At 41.7% G+C, this 27,276-nt stretch overlaps 2 protein-coding genes across 9 annotated transcripts in view; one reads left to right on the top strand and one right to left on the bottom strand.

Annotated features, from left to right (window-relative positions):
* Window positions 1–1,011: 1,011 nt before the first annotated feature.
* SBDS (SBDS ribosome maturation factor) lies at window positions 1,012–7,344 on the bottom strand. Its single transcript, XM_019921825.3, has 5 exons — window positions 7,022–7,344; window positions 6,247–6,376; window positions 5,546–5,746; window positions 3,771–3,935; window positions 1,012–2,843 (listed from the first exon to the last, which is right to left on the bottom strand). The coding sequence occupies exons 1-5, from the start codon at window positions 7,147–7,149 to the stop codon at window positions 2,715–2,717; spliced, it is 753 nt and encodes a 250-aa protein (XP_019777384.1). The 5' UTR covers window positions 7,150–7,344; the 3' UTR covers window positions 1,012–2,714.
* A 114-nt stretch (window positions 7,345–7,458) lies between these two features.
* The window catches only part of LOC101322849 (S-adenosyl-L-methionine-dependent tRNA 4-demethylwyosine synthase TYW1), a 222,883-nt gene continuing 203,065 nt past the window's right edge, over window positions 7,459–27,276 (top strand). For 4 of the 8 annotated variants that reach the window (XM_019921823.3, XM_073792039.1, XM_073792038.1 and 1 more), the window contains exons 1-7: window positions 7,462–8,267; window positions 9,064–9,191; window positions 10,141–10,278; window positions 15,929–16,030; window positions 17,585–17,779; window positions 19,562–19,849; window positions 26,756–26,878. In XM_019921823.3, the coding sequence (XP_019777382.1) occupies window positions 8,264–8,267; window positions 9,064–9,191; window positions 10,141–10,278; window positions 15,929–16,030; window positions 17,585–17,779; window positions 19,562–19,849; window positions 26,756–26,878 (978 nt within the window). In that variant the 5' untranslated portion in view covers window positions 7,462–8,263. Of the gene's footprint in view, window positions 8,268–9,063; window positions 9,192–10,140; window positions 10,279–15,928; window positions 16,031–17,584; window positions 17,780–19,561; window positions 19,850–26,755; window positions 26,879–27,276 lie in introns of all 8 variants that reach the window. The other 4 variants (XM_019921818.3, XM_073792036.1, XM_019921821.3 and 1 more) reach the window with 3 other exon arrangements.

Here is a 27,276-nt window from a genome sequence, read left to right as displayed (position 1 = left end):
TAGACTCGTTAATTTTGTAGGTACCATTAATATACATGTGGAGATGAAAATCAATGGCCTTCATCATCCCAGACATTAAACGCTGTTAGTGGCAAACTATTTATCCACGATCACCTCTAATATGCTGCAGCAGAAATGTATTTTCAAATAATCAATACCTTGGAATTTCAGTAATTTAAGAGCAAGTACACAAAAAATTCTAAATAAGGAAATGCACTACTACCAAAATCATAGGGACCTCATGATGTGGGCTTAAGGGTAGCATGCAGGTTAAAATCATGTGTGTGGCTACTGTTTACAATAATGAGTGCTGCTACCCAATTTCCCCTTTCACAGCCCCACAGAATATGTGCGTATGACACCCTGCGGTAAATGTGAGCGGCTGCTTGCAGGCAGAGATAAAAGCCCTCAGGACTGAGGGGATCTGTGCAGACACAAACCACCAGCGGCACAGCAGCATGCATGGGTATGAACGGTGGGAGGCTCTGGCTTAGCTGACAAAAACTGTCAAGCTTTAAAGATGGATTTGAAAAAGTCATTACCTGTCCTCACTTCTGATGGCATGGACCCCCACCGAGAGAGGATGCTTATAACTCCACAGACACTTATTCCACAACTACCAGGTCCAAACCATGGAGGGATACACACAGCTGGCTAACCTCCTGCCCTTGAGCTGCTCACAATCTAGCGTGCCAGGAAGGTGTTTAAGCAGCTCTCTATAACACAAGGTAGGGCAAAAATCAAGGTCAACCAGGGAATTTCAAAGTGGTATGAGGTTACATAAGCTGGAACAAATAGTTGTGTATGGGTACAAGGGAAACTTCAAAGAAAAGAGCTCTGCTAATAGAGGTTTAATTCTGAAACGTCATTCTGGCCAAATGTACACAATAAAGCTTGCGTTGAAAAAGCAAAATAAACCGATAATCCTTAAGGTAATCCATTATAGCAGTGCTCCTGGGAAGATAATCATGAACCAAACTTTTTAACCACTTCTGAATAATGAGATTAATATAAGGTAGAAAATTTTTTATTTTTTATAGGTTCAGAAACATGACTCTGATTTACATTTGACAATTCTTGAAGTTCCAGCTTTTTAGAAGAAATGAGTATGAGAATGGGAAAAAACTTAAGGCAATGTTATGGTAACATTTATCTTTTTTCTATTCAAGATGCAGCTCTTGAACATTTTTAGTAATTATGACTTTCGACCTGAAACATTGCTTTAACTGTTTAAGCTAGAAATAAAGTGTAAACTTCATTGGTTAAAGTAATTTCCTGGGACTTCAAGTTTAGATCATTTTTGTAAAACAACAAACTATGTAAGTAAAATGGAATCAGTGAGGGGGTCATCTTGAAGACTGTATCTGAACAGTAGTTTAATTTCACCATTAAAGAAAGTGTGTCTTAAGAATATTTCTTCCAACCCTATGAGAAAAATGTTTGACTTCAATCAACCAATCAGGAACTGTTCAAATCAAGAACTCTTTTTCACTTAAAAACTTCTGTGCATAAAATACATCTGTATGGGGCCTTCCCTGGTGGCGCGGTGGTTGAGAGTTCGCCTGCCGATGCAGCGGACACGGGTTCGTGCCCCGGTCCGGGAGGATCCCACGTGCCGCGGAGCGGCTGGGCCCGTGAGCCATGGCCGCTGAGCCTGTGCGTCCGGAGCCTGTGCTCTGCAACGGGAGAGGCTGCAGCAGTGGGAGGCCCACGTATCACAAAAAAAAATAATAATAATAAAAAATAAAAATACATCTGTATGTTTATTTTGAGGGAAACCCTACTTTGTATTCTAGACTATCTCTTTTGAGGATAAGTAGATTTAAAAAAACTTGCACATTGTCTATTTAAGTGTTCAAATACTAAAACACTCAAGTTCAATTACATCCCAAATAATATCTCTAAGGTTTATCAGGTATTTAACAGAACAGGCCCTGTTCTGAGCACTCCTCCTCCTGACTTGTTTAATCCTGCTAAGAACTCTCCCATCCTACCAGACAAGAGGCAGAGAAAAGAAAAAGGTAGGAAGCTGTCTAGAAATACAAGCCATAGTTTAACAAAAATAAACAGTGGTTTTATTGATTAGTATATTTTCAACTCTAGTAATATATATTATAAACTTTAAGAATTAGAATAAATGGCTGTATTTTTTACCAAGAATAATCTAGGCTATGGCAGCATGTTTGATGAACATTATTGAAGTCCTGCACAGTCATCATCTATCGATTTTTCAGAAAATCAAGAAGTCATCATCCAAGCTTTGTATTAGGTCACGAGACAGTTACCCCTATACACACATTTCATTAAGTAGAAATAAGACATTACACATTTTCTTTTTTGGCAAATCCTCCCTTTCTGTCATACAGATATATCCTCCCAAAGTTGTTTTCTTATAATGTACAAAACTTATTTTTTATCCACAAGAGTTGTGTCAAATAACTTTCACCCTGGAAAGCTCAAAGGCATGAGGCAGTAACAAAATGCTACTCTGGACTCTGTATTTCACTTTTGCCTAAAACCCTATTTGATAATTAAAACTAAATGAATCCCACATTATAATACTTACGTAGGAAAGTCTTTTTGTGTACATGTTTGCCACAAAGATGGAAAGTGTCAACTCATCTGAGCAAGTATTTGGCAGATCACAGAAAGAAAACAGGGCTGTGGGAAACGCAAACGCTTTAGTGTTTGACAGCTGAAGAGACTGGTGACTGTCACTCCAATTTCTCATCTCCTTCTTCCACGTCTTTCAAACTGAGTACTTCCAAAGAGCCTTTGCCTTTTGTCTCCTTTTTTACGAGCTCATCGATTTCTCGGAAGCAGCCGGGGTCGATGAGACACACCTGAAACATTGAACACAGCTGTTGACCACATGAGGAAGAGCAGTACCATAGAATGGACACAGCTTTCACTTCATATGAGACAAACACACCATACATTCCAGGTCTCTCTACAACCACAGATAAGACAACGCACAGGACGGTGGCTGGGCTCTGGTCCAGCCTCTGCCCTTAGGTATGCACGCAGGCCCCTGTGACAAGGCATTATTCTCCCTACTGAGGACTTCCAGATTCCTCAGCTGTAAAACGAAGTGGTTGGATTAGAAGGCTATGGTCCTTTTCATACTAAAATTTAGCGTTAAAATTTACAGTTCAATGAAATCATCTCTTTGTAGCCACATTTGAAGAAAAAAAAAAAAAGAGGTGGAAGGCCTATTTAGAAACCATGTGCAAAGTTTTGCAAAGATTTTAGAACTTCAGAGTGTCAGATGTGTTGTTTTACATCTACAGTGGAAAGGGCAACAGTCCTCTAGAGCTCATTTATTTGTCAAGAAGCTATAAAGCTCTAAGACGTGGGTTTGCAGACAGCTGAATTTACACGATGTCTGAAGCTGCAGGGTGAGGACCCAAAGACATGATGTTTTTGCTGCTTCTTTAAAATGTTCTGTGGTAAATGAGACTGACAAACTTTTAGTCCTAGTTCCAATCTCCTCATTAATAGAAGACTCACTGTAAAATATATTCTCATCGAAAATGAGCATTGACCAAAATCATTTTATCATGAATAATTTAACTAAAAAAGCAAACAAAAAGTGTAAGTGTTCTTAATGACAATTTGGTTCTACGGAGACCTTGACTGTCTTACCTAATTCTAGTTAAGACATTACTGGAAATGTCTTACTGTTCACACCTTCTAAATGTGACAGATTTATGACTAGAGAAGTATTTTGGTAACGTGGAAGCAAAGAAACAAGAGTATGTTAATCTTACAATATCTAACTGTTGACCATAGTCTTCACTTTCTATAACCTTGATGAGTGGCTTGAGTTTTTCTTTCAGCTTCTTCCCTTCATTCACTGGAAGAATGAACCGAAGTCTCATGTGAGCACGTTCTATCTTCATTTTCTCCTTTAACTGCTTTATCACTTCCAAAGCCTATCAAGACAAAATTAAAAACGTCTGTAATTTCTTTGCTTCTTCTGCTGCATTACTGCAGAAGGTATTCAAAACAAAGCAGTTTCCACCTAGCTGGACTGGGCAATGGTTTCTTAGATGACATGAAGAACATTAGCAACCACAGGAAAAAAATAGATAAATTGGGCTTCAAGATTAAAACCTTTTGTTCTTCAAAAAACTATCAAGAAAGTGAAAAGACAACCCACAGAATATGACAAAATACTGGCAAATCGTGCATTTGATATGGTACTAGTATCCAAGATATATAAAGAACTCTTACAACTCAATAATGAAGAGATAACTAATCAACTAAAAAATGGTCAAAGGATCTGAAGAGTGATTTCTCCGAAGAAGACAAAGGGTCAATACGCCCATGAAAATATGTGCAAATTATCAGTCATTAGGGAAATGCAAATCAAAACCAGAACAATACCCCCAGGATGGCTATAATCAAGAAGTCGGACAATAACAAACATCACTGAGGATGTGGAGAAACTGGAACCCTTGTACACTGATTGTGGAAATGTAAAATGGCTCAGCTGTTTCGGAAACTGGCTGAGCAATTCCTCAAAAGGTTAATACAGTCACCATATGAGCTAGCAATTCTGTTCCTGGGTATAGAGAAATGGAAACATACGTCCACACAAAAATTTGTAATCAATTTCATAGCAGCATTATTCATGATAGCTAAAAAGTGGGAACAACCCAAATGTCCACCAACTGATGAATGAACAAAAGGTGGTATTTCCATACAATGAACTATTATTCAGTCCTAAGAAGGAAAAAAGTACTGATAGATGCTACAACATGGATTAACCTTGAAAGGGCCACATACTGTATGACTCCATTTATATGAAATGTGCAGAATAGACAAGTCAATAAAAACAGAAATAAAATTTGCAGTTGCCTTATTCCCTCCTTACGAGACAGGGGAATGAGAAGTGACTGCCAACAGGTACAGGGTTTCATTTTGGGGTGATGAAATGTTCTCAAATTAGGTAGCAGGGAAGGGTGCAAAAACTTTGTGAGTATACGACTGAACTGTAGGCTTTAAATGGGTGACTTTTATAGTGTATGTATTATACAAATATTAAAGAAAAATCTAACAACTGGGGTTAAAATGATGCTTTAAAAATCCAAGTTTTATCTTTGTAAAAACATTTTTTACTTTATATTGGAGTATAATTGATTAACAATGATGTGTTAGTTACAGGTGTACAGCAAAGGGATTCAGTTATACCCATACAAGTATCCATTCTTTTTCAAATTCTTTTCCCATTTAGGTTATTACAGAATATTGAGCCAAGCTCCCTGTGCTATACAGTAGGTCCTTGTTGGAAGAATCCAAGTTTTATCTTTAAAGTCTGACTTGGATAGGAAGATGAGAGTCCTAGTATATTTGTGTTTAGTTAAAACAAATTCCATCACTTCTCTCTAAAACCTCCATCGTTCCCCTCCCCTGTACCCAAAACCTCCTCCCACTTGCTTCCAAGTAGTGCCATTTTGGTATTACCGACCAACTATTTTAATGTTTTCCTCAGAGAACACTGATTTTCATGGACACTTTTTGACATTAAAAAACAACTCACCTGCTGTTTTGTACTCTTGTTGGGTTTGACCGAATAGTGGATGTCCTTCATGGCTCTCTCGATAAGGATAACGGTGTACGGTCTCTTTGTTTCAGGGTTCACACATTTGTCGGCCACAATAGTTGCAATGTCCCTAAACATCTGCTCCAGCTGTGTGTGCCGTTCTTTATCTGACACTTGAACCTCTCCTTTAGTTAAAATCTTAAAAAACCCAACAAGTTTAAGAAAAGTAATATCTTTATTCCACACTACTTGTTAACTAACCACAGGAATTAATAACTGGGGAGAAAATTAAATTTCATCCTCTTCAGCTACTGATATTTGGTAATAACTTGAGCTTTGCCTAAAGGGATTATCTTGTTCCAAAACCTTACTTATTTAGATGGGGAATGGGGTAAAGGTAATCTTAGCAGAGGGTGTAAATGATGAAATACCTGAAAAGGAATTCTATTTTCAGGTATATTACACTAAAAATATATAAATGAACAAAATAATGCAGCTTAGTAGGAAATCTGATTTCTGGAGGCTTTGGCAAAAAATCCAAGTCCTGGATTATTAAAAGTGATGCTGCACGGATCGAATTATTGCACAGTAACTGTTCACTCCAAAAAAATAGTACTTTAAAGTTTAACATACCTGTAATCTAATATCTAATACTACTGGATATTAGGGTCAATTATGCTGCAACTGTTAGAACCCACCTGCTTACAGATTTCAGTCTGGTCATCTGTTCCAAACGCACTGATGAGATCTTCCTTCTTTGCAACCTGACCTTTAGAGACATTTACAAACACTGAGTGGGTCTGCAGAACTTCATCAAGGTCTTTTTCCCTTGGGAGGACAGGAGAGAAAGTCCTAAGTGAGTATGCTTGAAACTTCGAAGTTCATTCACATTTAAATACAAGAAGGCGTCGATATGAATAGTAAGAAACAACAAATACTCCTAAATGACCCTCGGTTCCAGGGGACCATTTTGTAACCCAGAACTCCATTTGTATTCGCAGTTACTCAGAGGTGAAAAACGTCGCGGGAGTCTGTGTGCCATCACTGAAGGGTGGGGTCCGGCTGCTGCCAAGGAATTCCAGCCCCTAGATGGCAGCAGTGAAGAACTTATACGCACTTCGGTGCAACTACTGGGCTGAGATCTGTGACAAACGCACGAATTACAGAAGCACCCGGAAAACTAGGCCCTTTGCCTTTATCATTATTCTGACGAAAGGACCACAGTTATGGGGGTTTCTTGGCTGTGGCTTTTATGACACCCGGGAAGCAAAGTAAAACCAAGCCCCAAACCAAACCGACCAAACAAAAAAAAAGGGAACGTCTGGTTTAGACCCTAAGCCCGGGCAGCAGGAGTAGGTTTCCCATTTCCTTCCCTGGCGAGACACCAGCTAGGCCCATTCGTTAGACGACCAAAGGAGGCCGCCTTTGAGGCTACCAGCTCCGGCCAGGGCCCAGAGGGAGAGTGTCACTCACACGCCGCTCCGCCAGCCCACGACTTTGTTTTTGTAGCAGGCGATTTCGAAGCGCTTCCCGGCTCGCTTCATTCGTACTACGGCCACATTGGTCAGGCGGATCTGGTTGGTGGGGGTGAAGATCGACATCGTGGCCGCTCACAGACCTTGGGTCCGGCGAACCAAGGCAAACCTGCGCTGCCGGCCTGAGGGCTAACTGAGCCTCGATATAACCACTCGGCGGCGCGTGGCCCAGTAACGCCCTCAGACTGCGCAGCGCCGTTACTAACTCGGCCGAAACGATCCACCCACGCAACTTACTGCGCAGGCGTCAGGTGTTAAGAAAACCGGGCGAGGAGGAGGGAGCTAGAACTTCTGCGCATTGTGGCTTTTACGACACTGCTCCACGCCCGGAAAGAGTGGGTCTCTTCCTTGACGTAATTTTCTTTCCGGAATGAACGAAAGAGCTCTGATTGGTTGGTGGAGCTAATGTTTGGTGACCGGGTGGAAACTCAGTGCCGGGCACCTCACAGTTCCGCGGAGTTCCGGGCCACGCCCACATTACCCTTTCGTTATAGAAAAGTTTTAACACAAAAAACGTAGAGAAAAAAGTGTAATGAACTGCCATGTACCCATCACCCCGCTTCAACAATTATCAACATTTTGCCGTTCTTGTTTCATTTTCCCTCTTTTTTTTTGTTGGAGTATTTTAAAGCAAATCATCATAAAGTTTTAGCTTTAAATACTTCAGTCTAAACTCCTAACAAATACACCCAACGAGATTAACCATAATTCCTTAATAGTGTCTCATTGCTAGTCCATAATCAAATTTCCCCTAAATAATGCCTTTTTACAGTCGGTGTGTTTCAAATGAGATTCAAACAGGCTCACATATTGCATTCGGTTGGCGATGCCCTTAGTTTCTTAACGCCGACTTTCCCTCCCCCACCCCCTCCTTTTTTTGCGTGCTTCTCTCCAGATTCGCCCCTCTCAAGCGCGGATTCCTGAGCCGCAGGCAGCACTCCCGCTTCCTTGCCGGGAGCTCTGGGAGGTGCTTTTCTCTGGGCCCGCCCCCTTCCTCCTCTGAGCCAATCCGGACAGGTCTGCGAGTGGCATGGCTGCCCCCAGGTCCTCCGACTGTGGGCGCCCAGCTAATGCTACGAGGTATTTCTGGTGGTCTCCCAGTATCCACGCCGGACAATAAGTTTTTTAGGTCTGCAGTCCTGGTGTCTTGTCGGGCCGCAGGGCTCGGGCTCTGAGGAGAATGGGTAAGGTCCACAGGCGGGTAAGGTTCTTGGGGTGGGAAGGGCGGAAACCGTTTTTCTGAGACCCTCGGGCCCCTTCCTCCAGAGTGTGTTGCCCTTGTTAGCCCGGGACCGGTGCCGCTGGGGGCAAGGGAGGACTGATCCCTGCTCGTGACCTGGCTTTTGCCTTTTCAGGCTAGGAGATGAGTTTAGAACTATGCTTCTAACCTCAAGCAAAAGACAGAGAAAACGTTCTCCCCCTTACCCACGTGTGTTGAGGACTTTTGGTCCTTTCCAGGAGTAGCACCTGTAAACCTCAAATCTTAGACCTCGCCTTTTGAAATTACCCCCAGGTTCAGCATTTGAGTCCAGGTCCATCCATATCTCCCTTAAAAAAAACTGGGACTTGAGGTCAGTTATTTGAGAACCCTTTGCAAGTAGATGTGGGTCTCTAAAAATAAAATTAAAAAAAAGAGGAATACGTGTAGTATTATTTTTCTTATGGAGCAGCGTAACAAAGCAAAATTAACTCATAATTCCACATAAAGTGTTTTGACTTTATGTTCCCTTCTTTTCCAAACGCTATATTCAAAGGAAGATAAAATTTTATATTCTTGTTTTGAATTAGCATTATCATGACAATTATATTACATATCACAGTGTCTTGTTTTTATTAGAGTTGCTTTTTATAGATTTCTTAGTGGGGTTGTTGAATATGAAGGTTGGTTTTTCTTTTTCTTTTTTTTTCTAAAATAAGAATGGATATCATTGTACATGTAACTTCAAATAAAATTACTTATATGTGTCATTTTAAATTTAGATCCTTCTTTGGATATGTGGGACTTCTCATCTTTAATATCGTTATGGATAAACAGGTTTTACATATATTTGGGCTTTGCCTTTGGCTTTAGCCTTTGGATTTGTTTCCAGATTGTCATCAGAAAGCAGGTAAGTGGAGTTACTTTTTTTTTTAAAAATATATATTTATTTATTTATTTTTGGCTGTGTTGAGTCTTCGTTGCATGTGGGCTTTCTCTAGTTGCGGCGAGTGGGGGCTACTCTTTGTTGTGGTGCGCGGGCTTCTCATTGTAGCTTCTCATGTTACGGAGCATGGGCTCTAGGCACGCAGGCTTCAGTAGTTGCGGCATGCAGGCTCAGTAGTTGTGGCACACGGGCTTAGTTGCTCCGTAGCCTGTGGGATCCTCCCGGGCCAGGGCTTGAACCCGTGTCTCTTGCATTAGCAGGTGGATTCTTTACCACTGTGCCACCAGGGAAACCCAAGTGGAGTTACTTTTTCTAGGAGAGTATTTGGCATCAAATTTTATAGACAATGCAGAGTGCAGATTTTCTAAGGCTTCCAGAAAAATATAGAAATTCTAAAAGGAACTTTCGATCACTTTTATGTTTGGTCTTTAGAAATAGTTTTTCAATGCCAAAAAATTTTTCTTGTCAGTTTTTATAGACTAAGTTATTTACCTTTTCTTTGATGGGCTGTGGAAGTCTCATTGTTAAGATACAGGAAGGTTTTGTAATGAAAAATTAAACTTTTGCAAAAACCCCAAATCTGCTTAGCACCCTTAAGGGGTAGTAGTGTTCTCTTTTCCTTCCAGTAATTAAGAATCAGAAAATAAGTTTCTACTATTATTCCACTACAACACATTATGGGTGAAAGTACGTGTAGTTCTATCCTGGAAGGAATGGGAATCATTATAGTCTTAAGAAATGTGGGCCCTGCTTTTAAAAGGACCTAATTAAACCAAGGGGTTAATATTTGAGGAGTACAATTGAAAAATTAAGAGAATAATAAAATGGGTCAGTATCTGAGCGGTTGATAATTTTCATTCCTAATGAAGTTGGGAAAATATTCAAACTTGATGGATTTTGTGTTTATTTCAAGAACAAAAACTCACAGGAGAAAACCGTTCCGAAAGCATCTCGGGATTTGATGACAAATGGCTATATCTCTCTTCAAAAGAAGGAAGTCTTTGTGTCTGGAGTGAAGATTTTCTATGGTTCTCAGACTGGCACAGCAAAGGTAAGAACTTATAATTTCACTTTTCATTGGGTCTCCTGATCTTTTAAGAAAATTTCTGAAAAGTGTTCTTTAGCAGTGAACTGAATTGGTCTTCTAATCTTTTTTCATCTTTGTTTTTCCTTTTTACAGCATACATTTTTCCTTTCTGGGGTGGTGGGTGAGTTTCATCTCCATTTCAGCTGATTGGGGGTGTCTGGTGGTCACTGTCATGCGGGGTCTTTGTTCTGAAGCTTGCTTCTTGCTCAGCAGAATGGAGACTTGGATTTCCAAGTCCATTACTGGGTATAGAAGTAGGGAAGATAGTGAAAAGTGGCAGCAGTATGTCCAGTATGGGCCCTGACGTTCACAACTTCACACATCTATTTAATGAAATGTATTTTGATTTCCCATAGTGTTAAAAGTGTTAATGATATACATTGAATACTGTGTAGATACCGGCTGCAGATATATAGCTGAAAGATGCTTTAATTGTATCTAGATGCTGCTTGCTTCTTTATTATAAAGGTCACAGCTATTTATTGCTTTCTAGGAAAAGATTCTAAGACTAACATGAAAATGAATTAAAAACAGAATTCCTTGTCATTATTTTGGTAGAGTATTAAAGAGGGTTCTACTGCCCTCTCGTGGATGTTTTGTAGAATACTACTTTTTAAAAGGTTTTTTCAGTATTTTGTTGTGTGTGTCATAATTGAAGGTCACTTATAATTAAGTTCAACCTTAAGCAGCAGAGGCAGGAAACTGGAAGAAACGTTAGAAAGGCATCTGAGCTGCGGAAACAAAGTCCTTTTATGTTACTCATAGAAGATCTCATTCTAGCCTCTCTTTTATGCCCGCTTTTATGTTTTTTTAAGATCAAATTAATACTTGCAGATGGTAACGAATCCAGGTGTACAGAGGGTTCATAATGAAAAGTACTCTTCAGAGAATCTATTTTAGCTATTGATATTTCTGTTTTTAATTCCTCTGAGGGTTATTTCTTGAACCTCCTTCTGCCATGTTTCTAGATTTATCAAGTTAGATAAAAGTTATTGACTCCTCGTATTAGTCAGTTCCTCACATCTCAGCGGCTTAATATTGTTGCCCACATCATTGTTGATATGAGTTAAATGGCCCCCCCCTTCTTAAAGCTGTACTGTCTGAATTTCTCTATTTGGCTTTCACATTTGATTGATTCGTATTTGGCTTCGTATAGAAGACTCGGGCAGAATTTTTTTCTTACAACTTTGAGGGCATCACATCCTTGTCTTTTTTTAATAAATTTATTTATTTTTTATTTTATTTACTTTGGCTGCATTGGGTCTTCGTTACTGCATGCGGGCTTTCTCTAGTTGTGGCGAGAGGGGGCTACTCTTTGTTGTGGTGCGTGGGCTTCTCATTGCGGTGGCTTCTCGTTGCAGAGCATGGGCTCTAGGTGTGCGGGCTTCAGTAGTTGTGGTGCACGGGTTCAGTAGTTGTAACTCGTGGGCTCTAGAGCGCAGGCTCAGTAGTTGTGGCTCACAGGCTTAGTTGTTCCGCAGCATGTGGGATCTTCGTGGATCAGGGCTCGAACCCGTGTCCCTGGCATTGGCAGATGGATTCTTAACCACTGCGCCACCAGGGAAGCCCCCTGGAAGCTTTTAGAATCATCCCTTTGTCCTAGATGTTTAGAGCTTTTGTGAGATGGTGTCTAGGTTGGGTCTTTTTCAGCCATTGTATTGTATACTTGGGCTGTTTTGTTTTGAAAATTCGTGTGCATTAATTCTGCTAATATTCCTTGGGTAAACTTCTTTCCCTTCTGTTTTCTCTGTTCTACTCGGTTAGTTGGATGTTGGACCTTTTGGATGGTCTCCTGTGTCTCAAATCCTCTCTCATACAAAAGTAACTTTCTTTCTGTTCTGGGTTCTTGGATTTCAATTCCAAACCTTTTTTTTGAATGTTTTAGTTCAGCTATAATGTTTTTAATTGCAAAAATGCCATTCTGTTCCATTTCTATTGCATCTTTTTCATAATCTAAGAATATATTTCAGTGAGTTCCTTTTTCGGTTCCCTGATTTATCTGCTTCCTGCATGTTTCTGCTGCTGCTATTTCTCTTTCCTGTCACTTGTTCTCATCATGGTCTTGGTGATCCGTGGTTTTCTGTTCATATTTAGGATGGAATGATGGGGTAGCTGGCGTGGATTTTCTCTGTTAACTGTGTAAATAGACTTGTTTTCTCTAGTTGTAAGTTCTCACTGTATGCTGTGTGCAAGGTGGGTCAGTGTATGCCAGGTGACCTATCTACCTCACATCTCCCTCTAACTACCACCTCAATTTTATTTTATTTTTTATAGCATTACTCCTTGAAAGTGTTGTCTGTGCTTGCTGTCTCTAATTTCTCTACTCCTGTGTTTCTTGACCCACTCCAGTTAGGCTTGTGTGCTCCAGCCTGCTCCCAGTGACTTTTATGTCGCTAATTAATTCTCAGTCTTCATCTTACTTGACCTCTTAGCTGCACGACAGCTCCTTCCTTGTTGACATACTTTCTCCATTGAACTTTTGGGACACGCTTCTCTAGGTTCTCCTCCTCTGCTGAGGCTAGTCTGCCTCACTGTCATTTGCAGATTTCTCCTCATCTTCTTGCCCTCCAAAGATAGGAGCATCCCAGGGCACAGTTCTTGAGACTATGTCTTTATCTGCACTCACTTCATTCTCTAAGGGATCTTGTTATCTAGAGCTTTCAGTTCTATTTATTGGAATTTGACAGAGTTTTTCTGTAAAGGGCTAGATAGTTTATTTTACATATGTTTTTTAGGTTTGCAGGTTTCGCAAGGCGTATGGCCTTTGTTGCAGCTGTTCAGCTCTGCTGATGTCGTGTGAAAGCAGCCATGGACAATGTGTAAATAAATGAGCATGACTGTATTCCAGTAACCTTTACCTATAAAGACAGAGGGCCGGATTTGGCCTGCAGCCCTCAGTGTGCTGATCCCTGTAGTAGACGGTGGCCTCTAAATTTATGTTTCTAATCTGACTTTTCCTCTCAACCCCAGACCCTCATCCCCAGCTGCCTATCTTAGATCTTCCTGTGGATGGATGTGTAGTAGGCGACTCAGAATTAGTGTGCTCACAACTAAACTCCCAATTTTGTGCCCAAACCTGTTCCCCCTCTAATTTTTCCCATTCCGATAAATGGCAACTTCATCCTTCCAGTTGCCCAGTTCAAAAAAACCTTTGACTTCTCTCTTTTTCTTACTACCCACATCCAGTCTGTCAGCACATACTGTGTGTTCTACTTTCAGAATAGATCCAGGTTCCAGTCCCTTCTTACCGCCTTCACTGCTGCTGCCCTGGCCTAAGCCAGCCTCCCTCATATTTTGTCTGGGTTAATGTGGTCATCTCATCCTCAGCCTCCTTCATTCAGCCCATCCCAGCAACCACAGGGACTGTGAGAACTTAGGCAAAATGGTGTTAATCATCTTGGCTTAAGACCGCGCAGTGACTCCCTCATTCACTTAAAGCAAATGCCAAAGCCCCCATGGTGGCCGAGAGGCCCTCACTTCTGCGTCTCCAGCATCTCCTTTACCTCATGTCCTTGGTCTCCCCCCTCCAGTCTTATTAATCTCCTTGCCGAGTGTGCTCACGCATTTGGGCCTTCTCACTTACACATCCCTCTGCTGGGGATAGCCTCTGGCTTGCTCTCTCACTTCCTTCAGGTTTTGCTCAAGTCTTTATTTTTGAGGCCTGTGGCAGTGTTTTCTGACACCAAATAGTTGTTTTCCCACACCTGTTTTCCGATTCTGGTACTGTCTACCCGAGTTATTGTCAGATTGTCCCCACATCAGACACCAGTCACAAGTCCCGGGGCATGTGTACTCCTGACTGGCCAGCTATAAATTCAGGGGTTCCCACAGTCTCTTTCTTAGGTTTGCTGATTCCCTAGAATGACTCACAGAATGCAGGGAATTGCTTTGATTAGTCTACTGGTTTATAACAATGAATATAACTCAGAAAGAGACAAATGGGAGAGATGATGGGGCAGGTCTTGGGGGGAGGGGCGGCACAGAGCTTCTGTGTCCTATTTCAACGTGCCACCTCCTCGGCATATCAATGTGTCCCCCGATCCCTGTCATTTAGGGTTTTTTATGGAGATTTCATTACGTAAGCATGACTGATTAAATCATCGACCATATCTGATTGAACTTCATCTCCTGCCACCCCTCCCCTCCCCTCCCCACAGGGAGAGAAGATGTTGAAAGTTCTAAGCCTTTAATCCCAGGGTTGGTTTTCTGCTGACCAGCCCCCATCCTGAAGCCATCTTGTCCCCCACCGCAACCCCAATGAGTCATCTCATTAACATACCAAAGACAGCAAGTTCCAAGGATTTTAGGAGCTCCAGGAGCTCCCTGGAGGCAAAGACCAAATATTTATTTTTTATTATATACACCTGTCCTGGCCCTCCTTATGTAAAATAACAACTCTCCCCATGCCTCCAATACTGTATTCTTACGCCTTATCCTCTTTTCCTCCACAGCACTGGTCACCATGCGATATACTGTGTATTTTCTCATTTGTGTGTTTGTTCTCTCTCCGTCCATTAGAATATCTCCTTGAGGATGTTCCCTGATGCTCCTTAAGGGCAGGGAACATGTGTGCCTTGTTTCCTGTTGGGTAATATCGCCCAGAGCTGAGACTGGCCTGGTGGATGCCCAGTAAATGGCGAGGGCAGGCTTAGCTTTAGTCCTGGCAGGTGGCGAGCCAAGTGTTAGGCTACCAAGCCAGAAAGAGGAAGAGAATTTCCTGGGGTACCAACATCTGGCTAGAAGTTGTAGCTTTCCCCAGCCATTTGGTTCATTTTGTTTGGAGAAGAGGCTGGCAGGGGTCTGCCTGGGGGTAAAAGGTGAGTGTCGCTAAGGTTCTGTGTGCGCTGGTACCACATAATACGGATTCTCTGTATTCCACAGGGTCTTCTCTGGCCCACTGCTCCCTCCCTTTTTTTTTTTTTTTTTTTTTTTTTTTTTTGCGGTACGCGGGCCTCTCACTGCCGTGGCCTCTCCCGTTGCGGAGCACAGGCTCCGGACGCGCAGGCTCAGCAGCCATGGCTCCACGGGTCCAGCCGCCCCGCGGCATGTGGGATCTTCCCGGACCGGGGCACGAACCCGCGTCCCCTGCATCGGCAGGCGGACTCGCAACCACTGCGCTACCAGGGAAGCCCCTCCCTCCCATTTTTGCCCCAGTGACTGACTGATCCCAGAGCCCCTCTGGTTTTCTGTGTCCCCCGAGGCTTGCTTCTGTCTGTCAGCCTGCTGCTTTTTGCTTTCTGTCTTCCAGAAATGTGCTCACAGTTCTCATATTCCCCACTCTCTTCCCACTATGGTATTTCTTCTCCATCTATATGTTTATTCTAGTGGGGCAAACAGCTGAAATGTCTACCAGTACATATAATAAGTACATATAATCCCACATATGTTCTTGTAGAGGGAGAACAACACAGCTGAGTGATGATCTCTGTAAAGATGCTTGAGAAAATGGTAGAAATGAGAATAGAATTTGTGTTTATGGTGATACATGTCAGTCACCGGAAAAGCTTTTCACGCTAAATGCCTCACTACCTTGTCAACAGGAATAAATGAAGACTGTATTTTTCATTTATTTAGCTTATTGAAGACTTTATTTGATTTTTTTCCCTCCTATCAGGGATTTGCGACAGTTCTTGCCGAAGCAGTTAGCTCCCTTGGTCTGCCTGTGGCACTTATTAATCTGAAGGAATATGACCCAGATGACCATCTAGTAGAAGAGGTTGGTAATTGTCTTATTTTCCCTTCAATCACAATTTTCAAATTTAATTGATCTTCTGTGTTCTGGGATAAAAAGACTCTTCAGAATAAATTTAATTTTCACGCTAAAGGATTCCAGTCGGTAGAGCGTTCAGTGTCAGTCAGGGGTGCTGAGTGTGTGGTGGCGTGCTGACTCGGGCGTGAGTGATGCGGGGCCGGCCCCTCTGGGGTGTTAGACTGAAAGCTTGGGTGGTTGGAAGTTCCCTCCTGCTTTGACTGTCATAATCAAAGAGGGTTGTCACTGATGGCCATGTGCCGGGCATGTGAACCACGTGTAGGCCTGCTGAAAGGTCAGGAGCCACTTGGGTGCCAGAAGCAGTATGGGTTTTGGAGTTAGAGAAATCTCTTTAACTGGCTGTGTGACCTCCAGGTGTAACGTCATATCTGTGAGAGCTTCATTTCATCACCTGAGGAATGCCCCGCCCCCTCCTCTAGCCATGCCCAGGTAGGGAAGTTGGCCTGACAGCAGCGGTTCTCCAAGCGTGGTCCTTGAACCGACAGTATCAGCATTTCCTGGGAACTCGTTAGAAATGCAGATTCTCAGGTCCTAGCCCAGCCCCGCGGAATCAAAGTCTGGATGTGGGGCTGTGTTTTAACAAGTGCCCCAGGTGATTCTGAAGCAGCTAAAGTTGGAGAAGCAGGTGGAACAGGCATTGACAAGCCTTTTCTATAAAGGGCCAGATGGTAAATATCTTCAGCTTTGTGGGCCACGCAGCTACTGAGTTCTGCCTTTGAGGCACAAAACAGCCAGAGATGGTATGTAAATGAGTGAGTGTGGCTGTGTTCCAATAAAATTTTATTTATAAAAACAGGCAGTGAGTGGGACTGGGCCTGCGGGCTGTAATTTGCCCGTCCCTTCTTAGTGGATAAACCTCTAGCTGTAAATGTGCATTTCTTTCTCCCCCAAGAAAACGTTGGAGTACAAGTGAGTGAGCTTGAATCTGCTCTAAATTATTTGTTAAAAATTATTAGCAAAAAAAAAAAAAATTATTAGCAAGCTTGGATACTTAATTATTCGTAAGGGATTACTTATAACTTACCTCCTGACTTGGAACTGTGAAGATGCACTCGAGCAGATGAAATACTGTGGCTCACAGGACTGAAGATGTGTTTTGTTTCCCGTGGAGATGATGGTGCCAAGTGTTAAGTCACTTTACATTTAACGTTTTATGGCTTTGATTTTTCAGGGCATTTTTTAGAGATCTTTCTGTATTTCTTCCTGACTGATTTGGCTTTTGTTTCCAATATGACAAGCAGGAGCTGATAGGAATTTATAGTCTGGGAAATGGGATGAAGTACATGGTGAAGGGCACCAGGAGGTGTGGTGGGCTTTCTCCCCTGTGCAGGGTCCTGGCCCTGTTTGCTTTCTCTTTTGAAAATAAGTAACATTTCTAAAAGCACTCTTTGTCTTTAGAGGTTAGTGTGATATGAATGTCAGCATTTCAAAAAGGATTTTCTTCATTGAGATAACTTTATATCTTGGCTACTCTTCTGAAATAATGACTTTGTTGGTTAGGTTACCAGTAAAAATGTCTCTGCCTTCCTGGTTGCTACCTACACTGACGGTCGGCCGACTGAGAGCGCAGAGTGGTTCTGCAGGTGGCTAGAGGAAGCAGCCAATGACTTTCGATTTGGCAAAACGTACCTGAAGGGTGTGAGATACGCAGTGTTTGGCCTGGGAAATTCTGCATACGTGAGCCACTTCAACAAGGTAGGTACAAGGTAGGTACGTGTTGAATTGTAGGGATACATTCTCTTAAGTGAAAAAAAAAAATCACCTACACAGGTACATATATGTGGGTGTATGTGAGACAATCTGTACTCTCTGGTACTTACTAATAAACTTTTTGTGTTATTCTTTTTATCGCTGGGAATTGCTACTGTATAGGAGGCTCTCAGTAAATTTTTATTGAATAAAATGAATGAAAATGCCTCCTGTTGTCTAGCGTCTTAGCGGCTTGTATTAATGGCCAGAGTCTAGCCTCCTGCCCCCAGGCAGGACCTTGTAGACGGAAGGTCCCTGATTCTTTGGACTTTCTCAACTACCTGTTCTGTTGTGGAATGACCTTTACTGCCCAAGCTAATTCTTCACAAAGTTAACTTGTCTTTTAATCATTACTTTTCTTTTCTTTTTCTTCTTAAATTTTATTTATTTATTAGTTGTTTGTGCCGGGTCTTAGTTGTGGCAGGTGGGCTCCTTAGTTGTGGCACACGGGCTCCTTAGTTGTGGCAGGCAGGCTCCTTAGTTGCGGCATGCATGTGGGATCTCATCCCCGGACCAGGGATCGAACCTGGACCCCCTACATTGGGAGCATGGAGCCTTAACCACTGCGCCACCAGGGAAGTCCCTAATCATTACTTTGTAAAGTGATGAAATAGAAGAAAAACATTCACTGCCCTTTATGTAATAAAATATTAATTGTTTCTTTTGTTCTCCTGGATCCTTTTTTCTGAGTGAAATTAACTTGGCTCCTTTTCCTTTGCATTCTCTATACTTTAAAAAAGAAAAATGTGTGGGCTTCCCTGGTGGCACAGTGGTTGAGAGTCCGCCTGCCGATGCAGGGGACATGGGTTCGTGCCCCGGTCCGGGAGGATCCCACATGCCGCGGAGCGGCTGGGCCCATGAGCCATGGCCACTGAGCCTGCGCGTCTGGAGCCTGTGCTCCGCGACGGGAGAGGCCCGCCACCGAAAAAAAAAAAAAAAAAAAAGAAAAATGTGGAGGCTCTCAGTTTCTTAGTGGTTCTGAAAAGTGATCAGAATTTTTTTACGTGTACCTCTCCCCAGATGTGAGCCCAACTCGGCTCACCTATTTTTGGTAGAACGTGAGGAAAGATGAAGGTGGAGATCTTTCTGTAAAAGTTGTTTTCATCCAGCTGTTCTATCAAGATGTGTATTCTCTGTGCCTGCCCCCCCCTCATATTTTCAAAGAAAGTAGACACAAGGTAAAATTCAGATATGTAAATATTTTGTTTACTGCCTTGCCACTTAGGAAGCCTGTTAAGTTTTTGAACTCTTAATTGTACTTCTTGATAACTCCTGTGCCTCAGCTTAAGTGCTTCATACTGTAATAAAATGCATCTCTGGCTTATGAAATCATGAGTCTTGCCAAATGGGCTCCGTTTGTACTTTGTTGTTTAATGGTCTTTGACCCCAGAGGCTTTATTTTAGAAGGAACTGATTTTGCTACTGAGTGATTTCATTCTGACCATGATTTAGAAGACTAGTTTTCAAATTCTTCATCAGGTACTAACCCTTAGTTTAACAAAATAATTTGTCGGTCCCTATATTTAAAAAAAAAAAAAAAATCTTCCGCAGAATCTTACCTGAACGTATCAATGGCTGGAGGGCCTGAAGCCCTTTTGACTGGGCAGTTCCTTCTTCCTAGCAGCGGCCGGGAACAGGGCCCCAGTGGAACCCCAGGCTGTCGCAGAGCAGGCTGCCAGCCTCGGATCTGGAGGACTGTTGTAGCTCACCTGTCTCTTTCTCCTGCAGGTGGGGAAGGACGTGGACAAGTGGCTCTGGATGCTCGGCGCCCATCGCGTGATGTCCCGAGGGGAGGGTGACTGCAACGTGGTTAAAAGCAAACACGGCAGCATTGAGGCCGACTTCACAGCGTGGAAGGCTAGGTTCATCTCCCGGCTACAGGCGCTCTGTAAAGGAGAGAGAAAACCCTGTGGTGGCAACTGCAAGAAAGGCAAGTGCGAGTCTAATCAGCACGGCTCAGAGGCAATGGAGCCAGGGTCTCACGCGCAAGAGGGATTCCATCAGAGAGACGCTGAGGTACGGAGCCCACGTGTCCATGTCTCCCTGTTTTCCTCCTGCATTTGGAGGTGCTGAACCTTTCCTCTGTCCTGGGAAGCTCTTTCCTTGGCCTCTGGTTAGAAGGAAGAGCTGAAACTCATGTGGGGATGTTCTAGAGAGAGTGGGATCTTAGGATAAGCTATGTTGTGCTGGATGCTTTCCTAAATATGTTCTTTAATTGTTGCATTGCTGGAATCCAGTAGGTTTCTACCCCAGTTTGCAGGTTAGGAAACGGGTCTGGAGAAGTTGAATATGTCCCGGGCTGAGCTCATGTCTTTTTACCCCTAAACCACATATTCCTCCCAACCTCTTTTAACCTCCATTAATCACTCAAACTTGAAGGCTGCGAGTCATCCCAGATTCCTTTCTTTCATCCCTCACATTCTAAAAATTTCTCTTTCTTCAGATACCCCAGTTCCTTTGAAGCTTGTGTTACATCAGGCTATATCACTACTGTTGTTTTTGGGCCACCTGGTCGCTTGCATCATTTGGGAACAACTTGACATTCTGACTCCCTGTCTTTCTCGCCACCCTTGTTCCTGTCATTCCTCTTTGTGGCTGAGCCATCCACATAGATGATTTATCCTGTCCCTTTCCTGGCCTTCACACCCCCAGGAACCATTTTCTCCAGTGACCTCGGCCTCCCACTTCCGTGCTCACCTTTGACATTTCATGTCCCTATGACCTGAACTCTGAGCCCTCTCTGGTGCTCTTACTTTAAAGTTCTTTGGATCCCACGTTTTTTTCACAGGGTAGTGCTAACTGCTTACTTCACTTCTGTCTTTACCCAGTTTGAATTTTATACTCGTTCTCTTAAAAACATCTTCAATTCTCTTGCCATCCACTCCCTCTTCCAACCCAGTTGGCTAAGCCCCAAGCCAGGTTGGAACCTGTCTGCCTTCTCTTTGACCACAGATTGGTGACCACGGGCTCAGGTGTGCAGCCAGAACTGCCCCCAGTCTCCAGCATCCTCTCACTCTCCGAGACCACTGTTCAGTGCTCTTTTTCCCCCACCCCTTCCTCCAGCTCTCATAGGAAGCCGACAGAGAATTCTCTTAGAGCCTCCCCGCGCTGTCTACAAATCCTGCCATCTTTTCTGCCACAGAGACCAAGTATCTAGTTCCTGTCAAGCCCACTCTGTGCATGCTCTGGGATCAAGGACTTTGTTCCCTTTGTTCCTTCATATATTGTATGTCTCTCCCCTGCACTGTTAATCTCTCTCTCTCTCCTAGGTGGTCCCCAGAAATACATAAACGTGCTCTAAACACGTTTGTTTAAACACAGGAATCACCTGCGTTTAAACAAACACAGAAAGCAAATAAGAAACAAGCCTTTCCTTTGTTCTGTGCCTTTCAGCTGCTGTTTCATTTTTCTGCTCTTTTTCTCGCCAGTCTCTTTGCTTTCATTTGTTTATCTTCCCTCCAGTTGGCTCCTACCATTTTAAAAAACTTAAAAAAAATTTGAGGTAAAATTTGCAAAGCATAAAGTTAACCATTTTAAAATACATACAATCTAGTGGTATTTAGTACATTCCCAATTTTGTGTAACCACTGCCTGTATCAAGTTCCAATACCTTCTCATCACCTCAAAAAAAACACTTACCCATTAAGCAGTCACTCTTCACTCCCTTTCCCTCAGCCCTGACAACCTCCACTTTGCTTTCTGTCTCTATGGATTTACTTATTCTGGATGTTTTATACAAGTGGAATCATTAATATGTGACCTTTCTTGTCTGACTTCTTTCACTTAGCATAAAAGAGTTTCATCCATGTTGTAGCATGTGTCAGTACTTCATTCCTTTTTATGGCTGAATAATATTCCATTGAATGGAATTGTTGATCCATTTATCTGTTGATGAGAATTCTGGTTTTTTCTACCTTTTGGCTATTGTGAATAGTGCTGCAATGATATTCATGTACAGGTGTTTGTTTGAGTAACTTTTCAGTTCTTTTGGGTATATACCTAGGAGTGGATTGCTGGATCTTGTGGTAATTCTATGTTTAACTTTTTGAGGAACCACCAAGCTGTTTTCCCCAGTGGCTGCACCTTTTTTTTTTTTTTTTTTTTTGCCATACGCGGGCCTCTCACCGTTGTGGCCTCTCCCATTGCGGAGCACAGGCTCTGGACGCGCAGGCTCAGCGGCCATGGCTCACGGGCCCAGCCTCTCCGTGGCATGTGGGATCCTTCCAGACCGGGGCACGAACCCGTGTCCCCTACATTGGCAGGTGGACTCTCAACTACTGCGCCACCAGGGAAGCCCCAAGGCTGCACCTTTTTGCATTCCTACCAGCAATGTACAAGGCTTCCAATTTCTCCCCATCCTTGTCAACACTTCTTTTTTTCTTAATTGTAGCCGTTCTAGTGAGTGTGAAGTGATGTCTCCTTGAGGGTTTTTTAATTTTTGTTTATTTTTTTAATTTTTAAAATTTTTATTGAAGTGTAGTTTATTTACAATTCTGTGTTAGTTTCATGTGTACAGGAAAGTGATTCAGTTATATATGCACACACATATATTTATATATATAAACGCATATGTGTATATACTTTTTCAGATTCTTTTCCACTTATAGTTATTACAAGATATTGAATATAGTTCTCTGTGCCATGCAGTAGGTCCTTTTTGTTTATCTCTTACCAGATATATAACTTGCAAATATTTCCTCCCATATAGACTTCCTTTTCACTTTCTTGGTCATGTTTTTTGATGCACTAAAGTTATTAATTTCCATGAAGATCAGTTTGTCCATATTTTCTTTTGTTGCTCATGCTGTAGGGGTCATATATATGAATCCATTGCCAAATCCAAGGTTATGAAGAGTTATTTCTATGTTTTCTTCTAAGAATATTATAGTTTTAGTTCTTATATTTAGGTCTTTGCTTCATTTTGAGTTAATGTTTGTGTATGGTGTGAGGTCAGGGTCCAGTTTTATTCTTTGGCATGTGTAGATCCATTTGTCCCAGCACCATTTGTTGAAAAGACGATTCTTTCTCAACTGAATGGATAGCACCCTTGTCAAAAGTCCATTGTCCACAGATGTGTGAGTTTATTTCTGGATTCTGTTCCACTGATCTGTATGTCTCTCCTTAGGTCAGTACCACACTGTAGATTTGTAGTTAAGTTTTGACATCAGGAGTCCTCCTACTTTGTTCTTTTTCAGTGTTGTTTTGGTTATTTTGGGTTCATTGCAATTCCATATGAATTTGAGAAGCAGTCTTTCCATTTCTGCAAAACACATTGTTGGGCTTTTGATAGGGACTGTATTGAGTTTGTAAATCACTTTGGATAGTATTGTCATCCTAACAGTATAAAGTCTTTCAGTCCGTAAACACGGGCTGTCTTTCCATTTATTTATGTGGTCTTTAGTTCCTTTCAGCAATATTTTGAGTTTTCAGTGTCCAAGTGTTTTACCTTGGTTAAATTTTTTCTTACGTATTTTATTCCATTAGAAGCTATTGAATTCCACAGTCATCAGAGAAGATACTTTGGTTGATTTTAATCTTGTTTTGTGGCCTAATGTATGGTCTGTCCTGGAGAATATTCCATGTGCACTTGAGAAAAATGTGTAGTCTCCTGTTTTTGGGTGGAATGTTCTCTATATATCTGTTAGGTCTAATGGATTATAGTGTTGTCCCAGTCCTCTATTTCCTTATTGATCTTCTATCCAGTTGTTCTATCCATTATTGAAAGTGGGGTATTGAAGTTTCCAACTGTTGTAGAATTATCTTTTCTCCCTTCTGTTTGTCAATTTTTACTTCATATGTTTTGGGCTCTGTTAGGTCCATATATGTTTATAATCATTAAGTCTTCTTGGTGGGTTAATACTTTTATCAATATATAATATCCTTTGTCTCTTGTAACAATTCTTGGCTTAAAGTCTATTTTGTCTGATGTTAGTATAGCTACCCTTGCTCTCTTTTGGTTATTATTTGCATGGCATATCTTTTTCTTTCTTTTTTTTATGTTTTTTTTTTTTTTTGGCCATGCCACGTGGCTTGCAGGATCTTAGTTCTCCAACCAGGGATCAAACCCAGGCCCCCTACAGTGGAAGCACAGAGTCCTAACCACTGGACCACCAGTGAATTCCCTGGAATATCTTTTTCTGTCCTTTGACTTTCAACCTGTTTTTATCTTTGTAGCTAATGTGAGTCTCTTGTAGACAAAGTGGAGTTGGTTCCCTTCCTTCTTCTTTGTTTTGATCCATTCTACTTGTCTCTGCCTTTTAATTGGAGAGTTTAACCCATTTTCACTTATAATAATTACTGATAAGCAAACGCTTCTGTCATTTAATTATACTTTCTATATATTTTACATCTTTTTGTTCCTTAATTTTTCCATTACTGCCGCCTTTTGTGTTTTATTGTTTTTTTTTGTGGTGTACCAATTTGATTCCTTTCTCATTTTCATTTCTGTACATTTTTAAGTTATGTTTTGGTAGTCACCCTGGGGATTGCAGTTAACCTCTTTGACTTACACCACTCTATTTGTATTAACATCACCTTTATATACAAAAACTGTGCTCCTATTCAGCTCTGTCACGTCCCCTCTATGTTATTGTTGTCACAAATTATGAGTTTACATGTTGTGTGCCCATTAACATGGATTTATAGTTAGTTATTTTATGCGTTTGTCTTTTAAATCATATAGGGAAAAAGGAATTATAATCAAAAATTACAGTAATACTGACTTTTATATTTAACCTATATACCTGACTTTAATTTTCCTTTTTCTTGGTTCCGTGTTTACTTGGTTTTTGTAAGCCTTTGGCTAATTTTCAGAGTTCTGACAAAATGACATCTGTTGGTTTTTGCTTAATTTTTAGGTGTGTCTGTGGGGGAACAAGCCCTTGGAGTTACCTACTCTGGCGTTTTTGCTGATACCACTCATAGTTTTTAACATTAAAAAAATTTAAGTCAAAAAATATTTTTAAAATCAAAAGTAACACTTGTACATATAAAACTTCAAATAGTACTTAGAGGCTTATAATTAAACACTGTACTTCCTTGTCTATTTCTATCTAATTCTTATTTTCCCAAGGCAGCCACTTTTAATTCTTTTACCTTTTTCATTTATATTCTTAAATAATAGTCCCTTCTTGCTATTGATTTTTTAAAAATTTCAAAATCATACACACACACACACACACACACACACACACACACACACACACAGCATCACTTCCCTTCCTCTTGTATGGTTGTATCACACTTTCTGGTTGAACCATTATTCACTGTCATTATTGTAACTGTGTACGTATTTGTGTATCTGCCCTATATACTAGATTATTATATTTTCATTCTTACACACTTATTCTCCTTAAGATTATTGCTGCATTTTTAAAAATAAATTTATTTATTTATATTGTATTTTTGGCTGCATTGGGTCTTCGTTGCCACGCACAGGCTTTCTCTAGTTGTGGCGAGTGGGGGCTACTCTTCGTTGTGGTGCATGGGCTTCTCATTGCGGTGGCTTCTCTTGTTATGGAGCATGGGCTCTAGGTGCACAGGCTTCAGTAGTTGTGGCACGCAGCCTCAGTAGTTGTGGCTCACGGGCTTTAGAGTGCAGGCTCAGTAGTTGTGGTGCACGGGCTTAGTTGCTCTGTGGCATGTGGGATCTTCCTGGACCAGGGCTTGAACCCGTGTCCCCTGCATTGGCAGGCGGCTTCTTAATCACTGTGCCACCAGGGAAGTCCCCTGTTGCTACATATGTTTTGATTTCTCTATAACCATCACTGATTCCAGAACTAACAGAACTGAAAGTTGTTTTTCAGTATTCTGTAGTTGTTATTGATTCTTGGTGGCTTCTCGTGTGCCCTCTCCTTCTGCTCCACTGTGGCGTGGCTGCCCTCTAAGCGTTGCTGCAGCTGAAGTCCTGTGTCTTCCATCCACAGCCTTCCTCTCGCCAGCTTCTTGGGTTCCCTAATTCTTGTGTCTCATATCTTCTTATCTCTCTACTGACTTTTGTTTTTTGGAGCACATTCTCCAGTAGCTCTTTGAGAAAGGGTGTTTTAAAGGTGAATTTTCAGACTTTTCATATCTGTGAGTCTTTATCCCATCTTCACAGTTGATTGATACTTTGGCTGCGTATAGAATTCTAGATGGGAGTTATTTTCTTTCAGAAAATGGAATGCATGATCCATTGTCTTCTAGTTAGGAGTGGAACCCAAGTTTAATTTGGTTCTGAATTTGTATTATATAATCTTTCTTCACCCCTCCTAGAAACCTTAAAACCTCCAAATAAAATCCCTCTAACTATCTATTCTTTGCTCCGTTCTTTCCCCCAAATTCTGTGCGTGTTTTTCTTGCTTTCTCTGCTTGTACAGAACATTTTTTCTAGTTTATCTTTACACCAAGTATGCAGCCTTGTGGGTCCCCAGCTTTGACTCTTGTCTCCTGTGTGAGAATTTCCTCCTAGTATCATCCCTTCAACTTTACCTGCTCTTCCCTTGTCCTGTCCTGCTGTCAAAATAGGTTCTACAGATTCAGCAGATACTCTCAGCTCCATTTGTCACTTACCTCCTAGGATTCCCCTTTTTAGTTCATATTTGTCCTCTTTGGATTCCTTACGTTTTTGCCAACTCCATAATACGTTTAAAATTATGCTTTTAAAATGTAGGGACTTCCCTGGCAGTCCAGTGGTTAAGACTCCATGGTTCCACTGCAGCTTTGTAGCCATATTGTTTCTGTTGCAGCTATCAGCTCTGTCATATTATTAAGAAAGTAGCCATAGATAATGTATAAATGATGGGCTCCTTTAGATTTGGCCTGAGGCTGGCTGGCCTCTAGCCCAAAATATCTCAAGTCCATCCAGTGAACTTACAATCTGGGAATGAATATTAGACACTTTGCTACTTTGCACAGTGTATTTCTGAAGCATTGATGTTCCAGCAGGAAGAGCCCTTTGGGAGCACCAGTGAGGAAGAGTCTGGTACTGAGGACCATCAGAGTCTAAAATCTGTCATTGATGTTGAAGACCTCGGCAAGATTATGGATCGTATGAAGAAAGAAAAGGTACTGTAATTTTGGGAAATGGTGAGCTGGGATCCGACAGTTGGTTGACATCTAGCATCTGTATTGGTGCATAGTCCATCTGAGCTCATAATTGGACAGTTTTAGTTCTTTGCCTCCTGTTTTGAGAGTTTTATACTTTTTTTGGCCATTATAACATGAAAATCTTTCTCAGCCCTGTGGAAATGAGCCCGTAGTAGAATAGACATAACTGAGGAAAGGGTAGATGGTTAGAGGGACTTTCCTCAGTGTTGTGGCTGAAGATGACAGGCTGAGCAGCATGATAAGATTGGTGTTGATATTCCCAGTGGAACCCTCATGTAAAAGTGCTTCCCTGTCGTAGACCGAGTGGTGTTGGGCTTAGGGATGGCACGGTGGTCTGTGGGTGTTGAGGTCAGCTT

Source organism: Tursiops truncatus, chromosome 15 (assembly GCF_011762595.2).
Source record: "Tursiops truncatus isolate mTurTru1 chromosome 15, mTurTru1.mat.Y, whole genome shotgun sequence".
In the NCBI taxonomy this organism is placed as follows: Eukaryota; Metazoa; Chordata; class Mammalia; order Artiodactyla; family Delphinidae; genus Tursiops; species Tursiops truncatus.
This window is presented reverse-complemented; position numbering and strand designations above follow the sequence as displayed.

Bases quoted from the DNA above. Each gene is read 5' to 3' on its own strand.
- SBDS (XM_019921825.3), bottom strand. From the start codon at position 7,149: ATGTCGATCTTCACCCCCACCAACCAGATCCGCCTGACCAATGTGGCC. The intron at 5,747-6,246 runs GTGGGTTCTAAC...GGGTTTTTTAAG, and splicing joins AGACTGAAATCTGTAAGCAG to ATTTTAACTAAAGGAGAGGT. The intron at 3,936-5,545 runs GTGAGTTGTTTT...TTGTCTTGATAG, and splicing joins ACAAGAGTACAAAACAGCAG to GCTTTGGAAGTGATAAAGCA.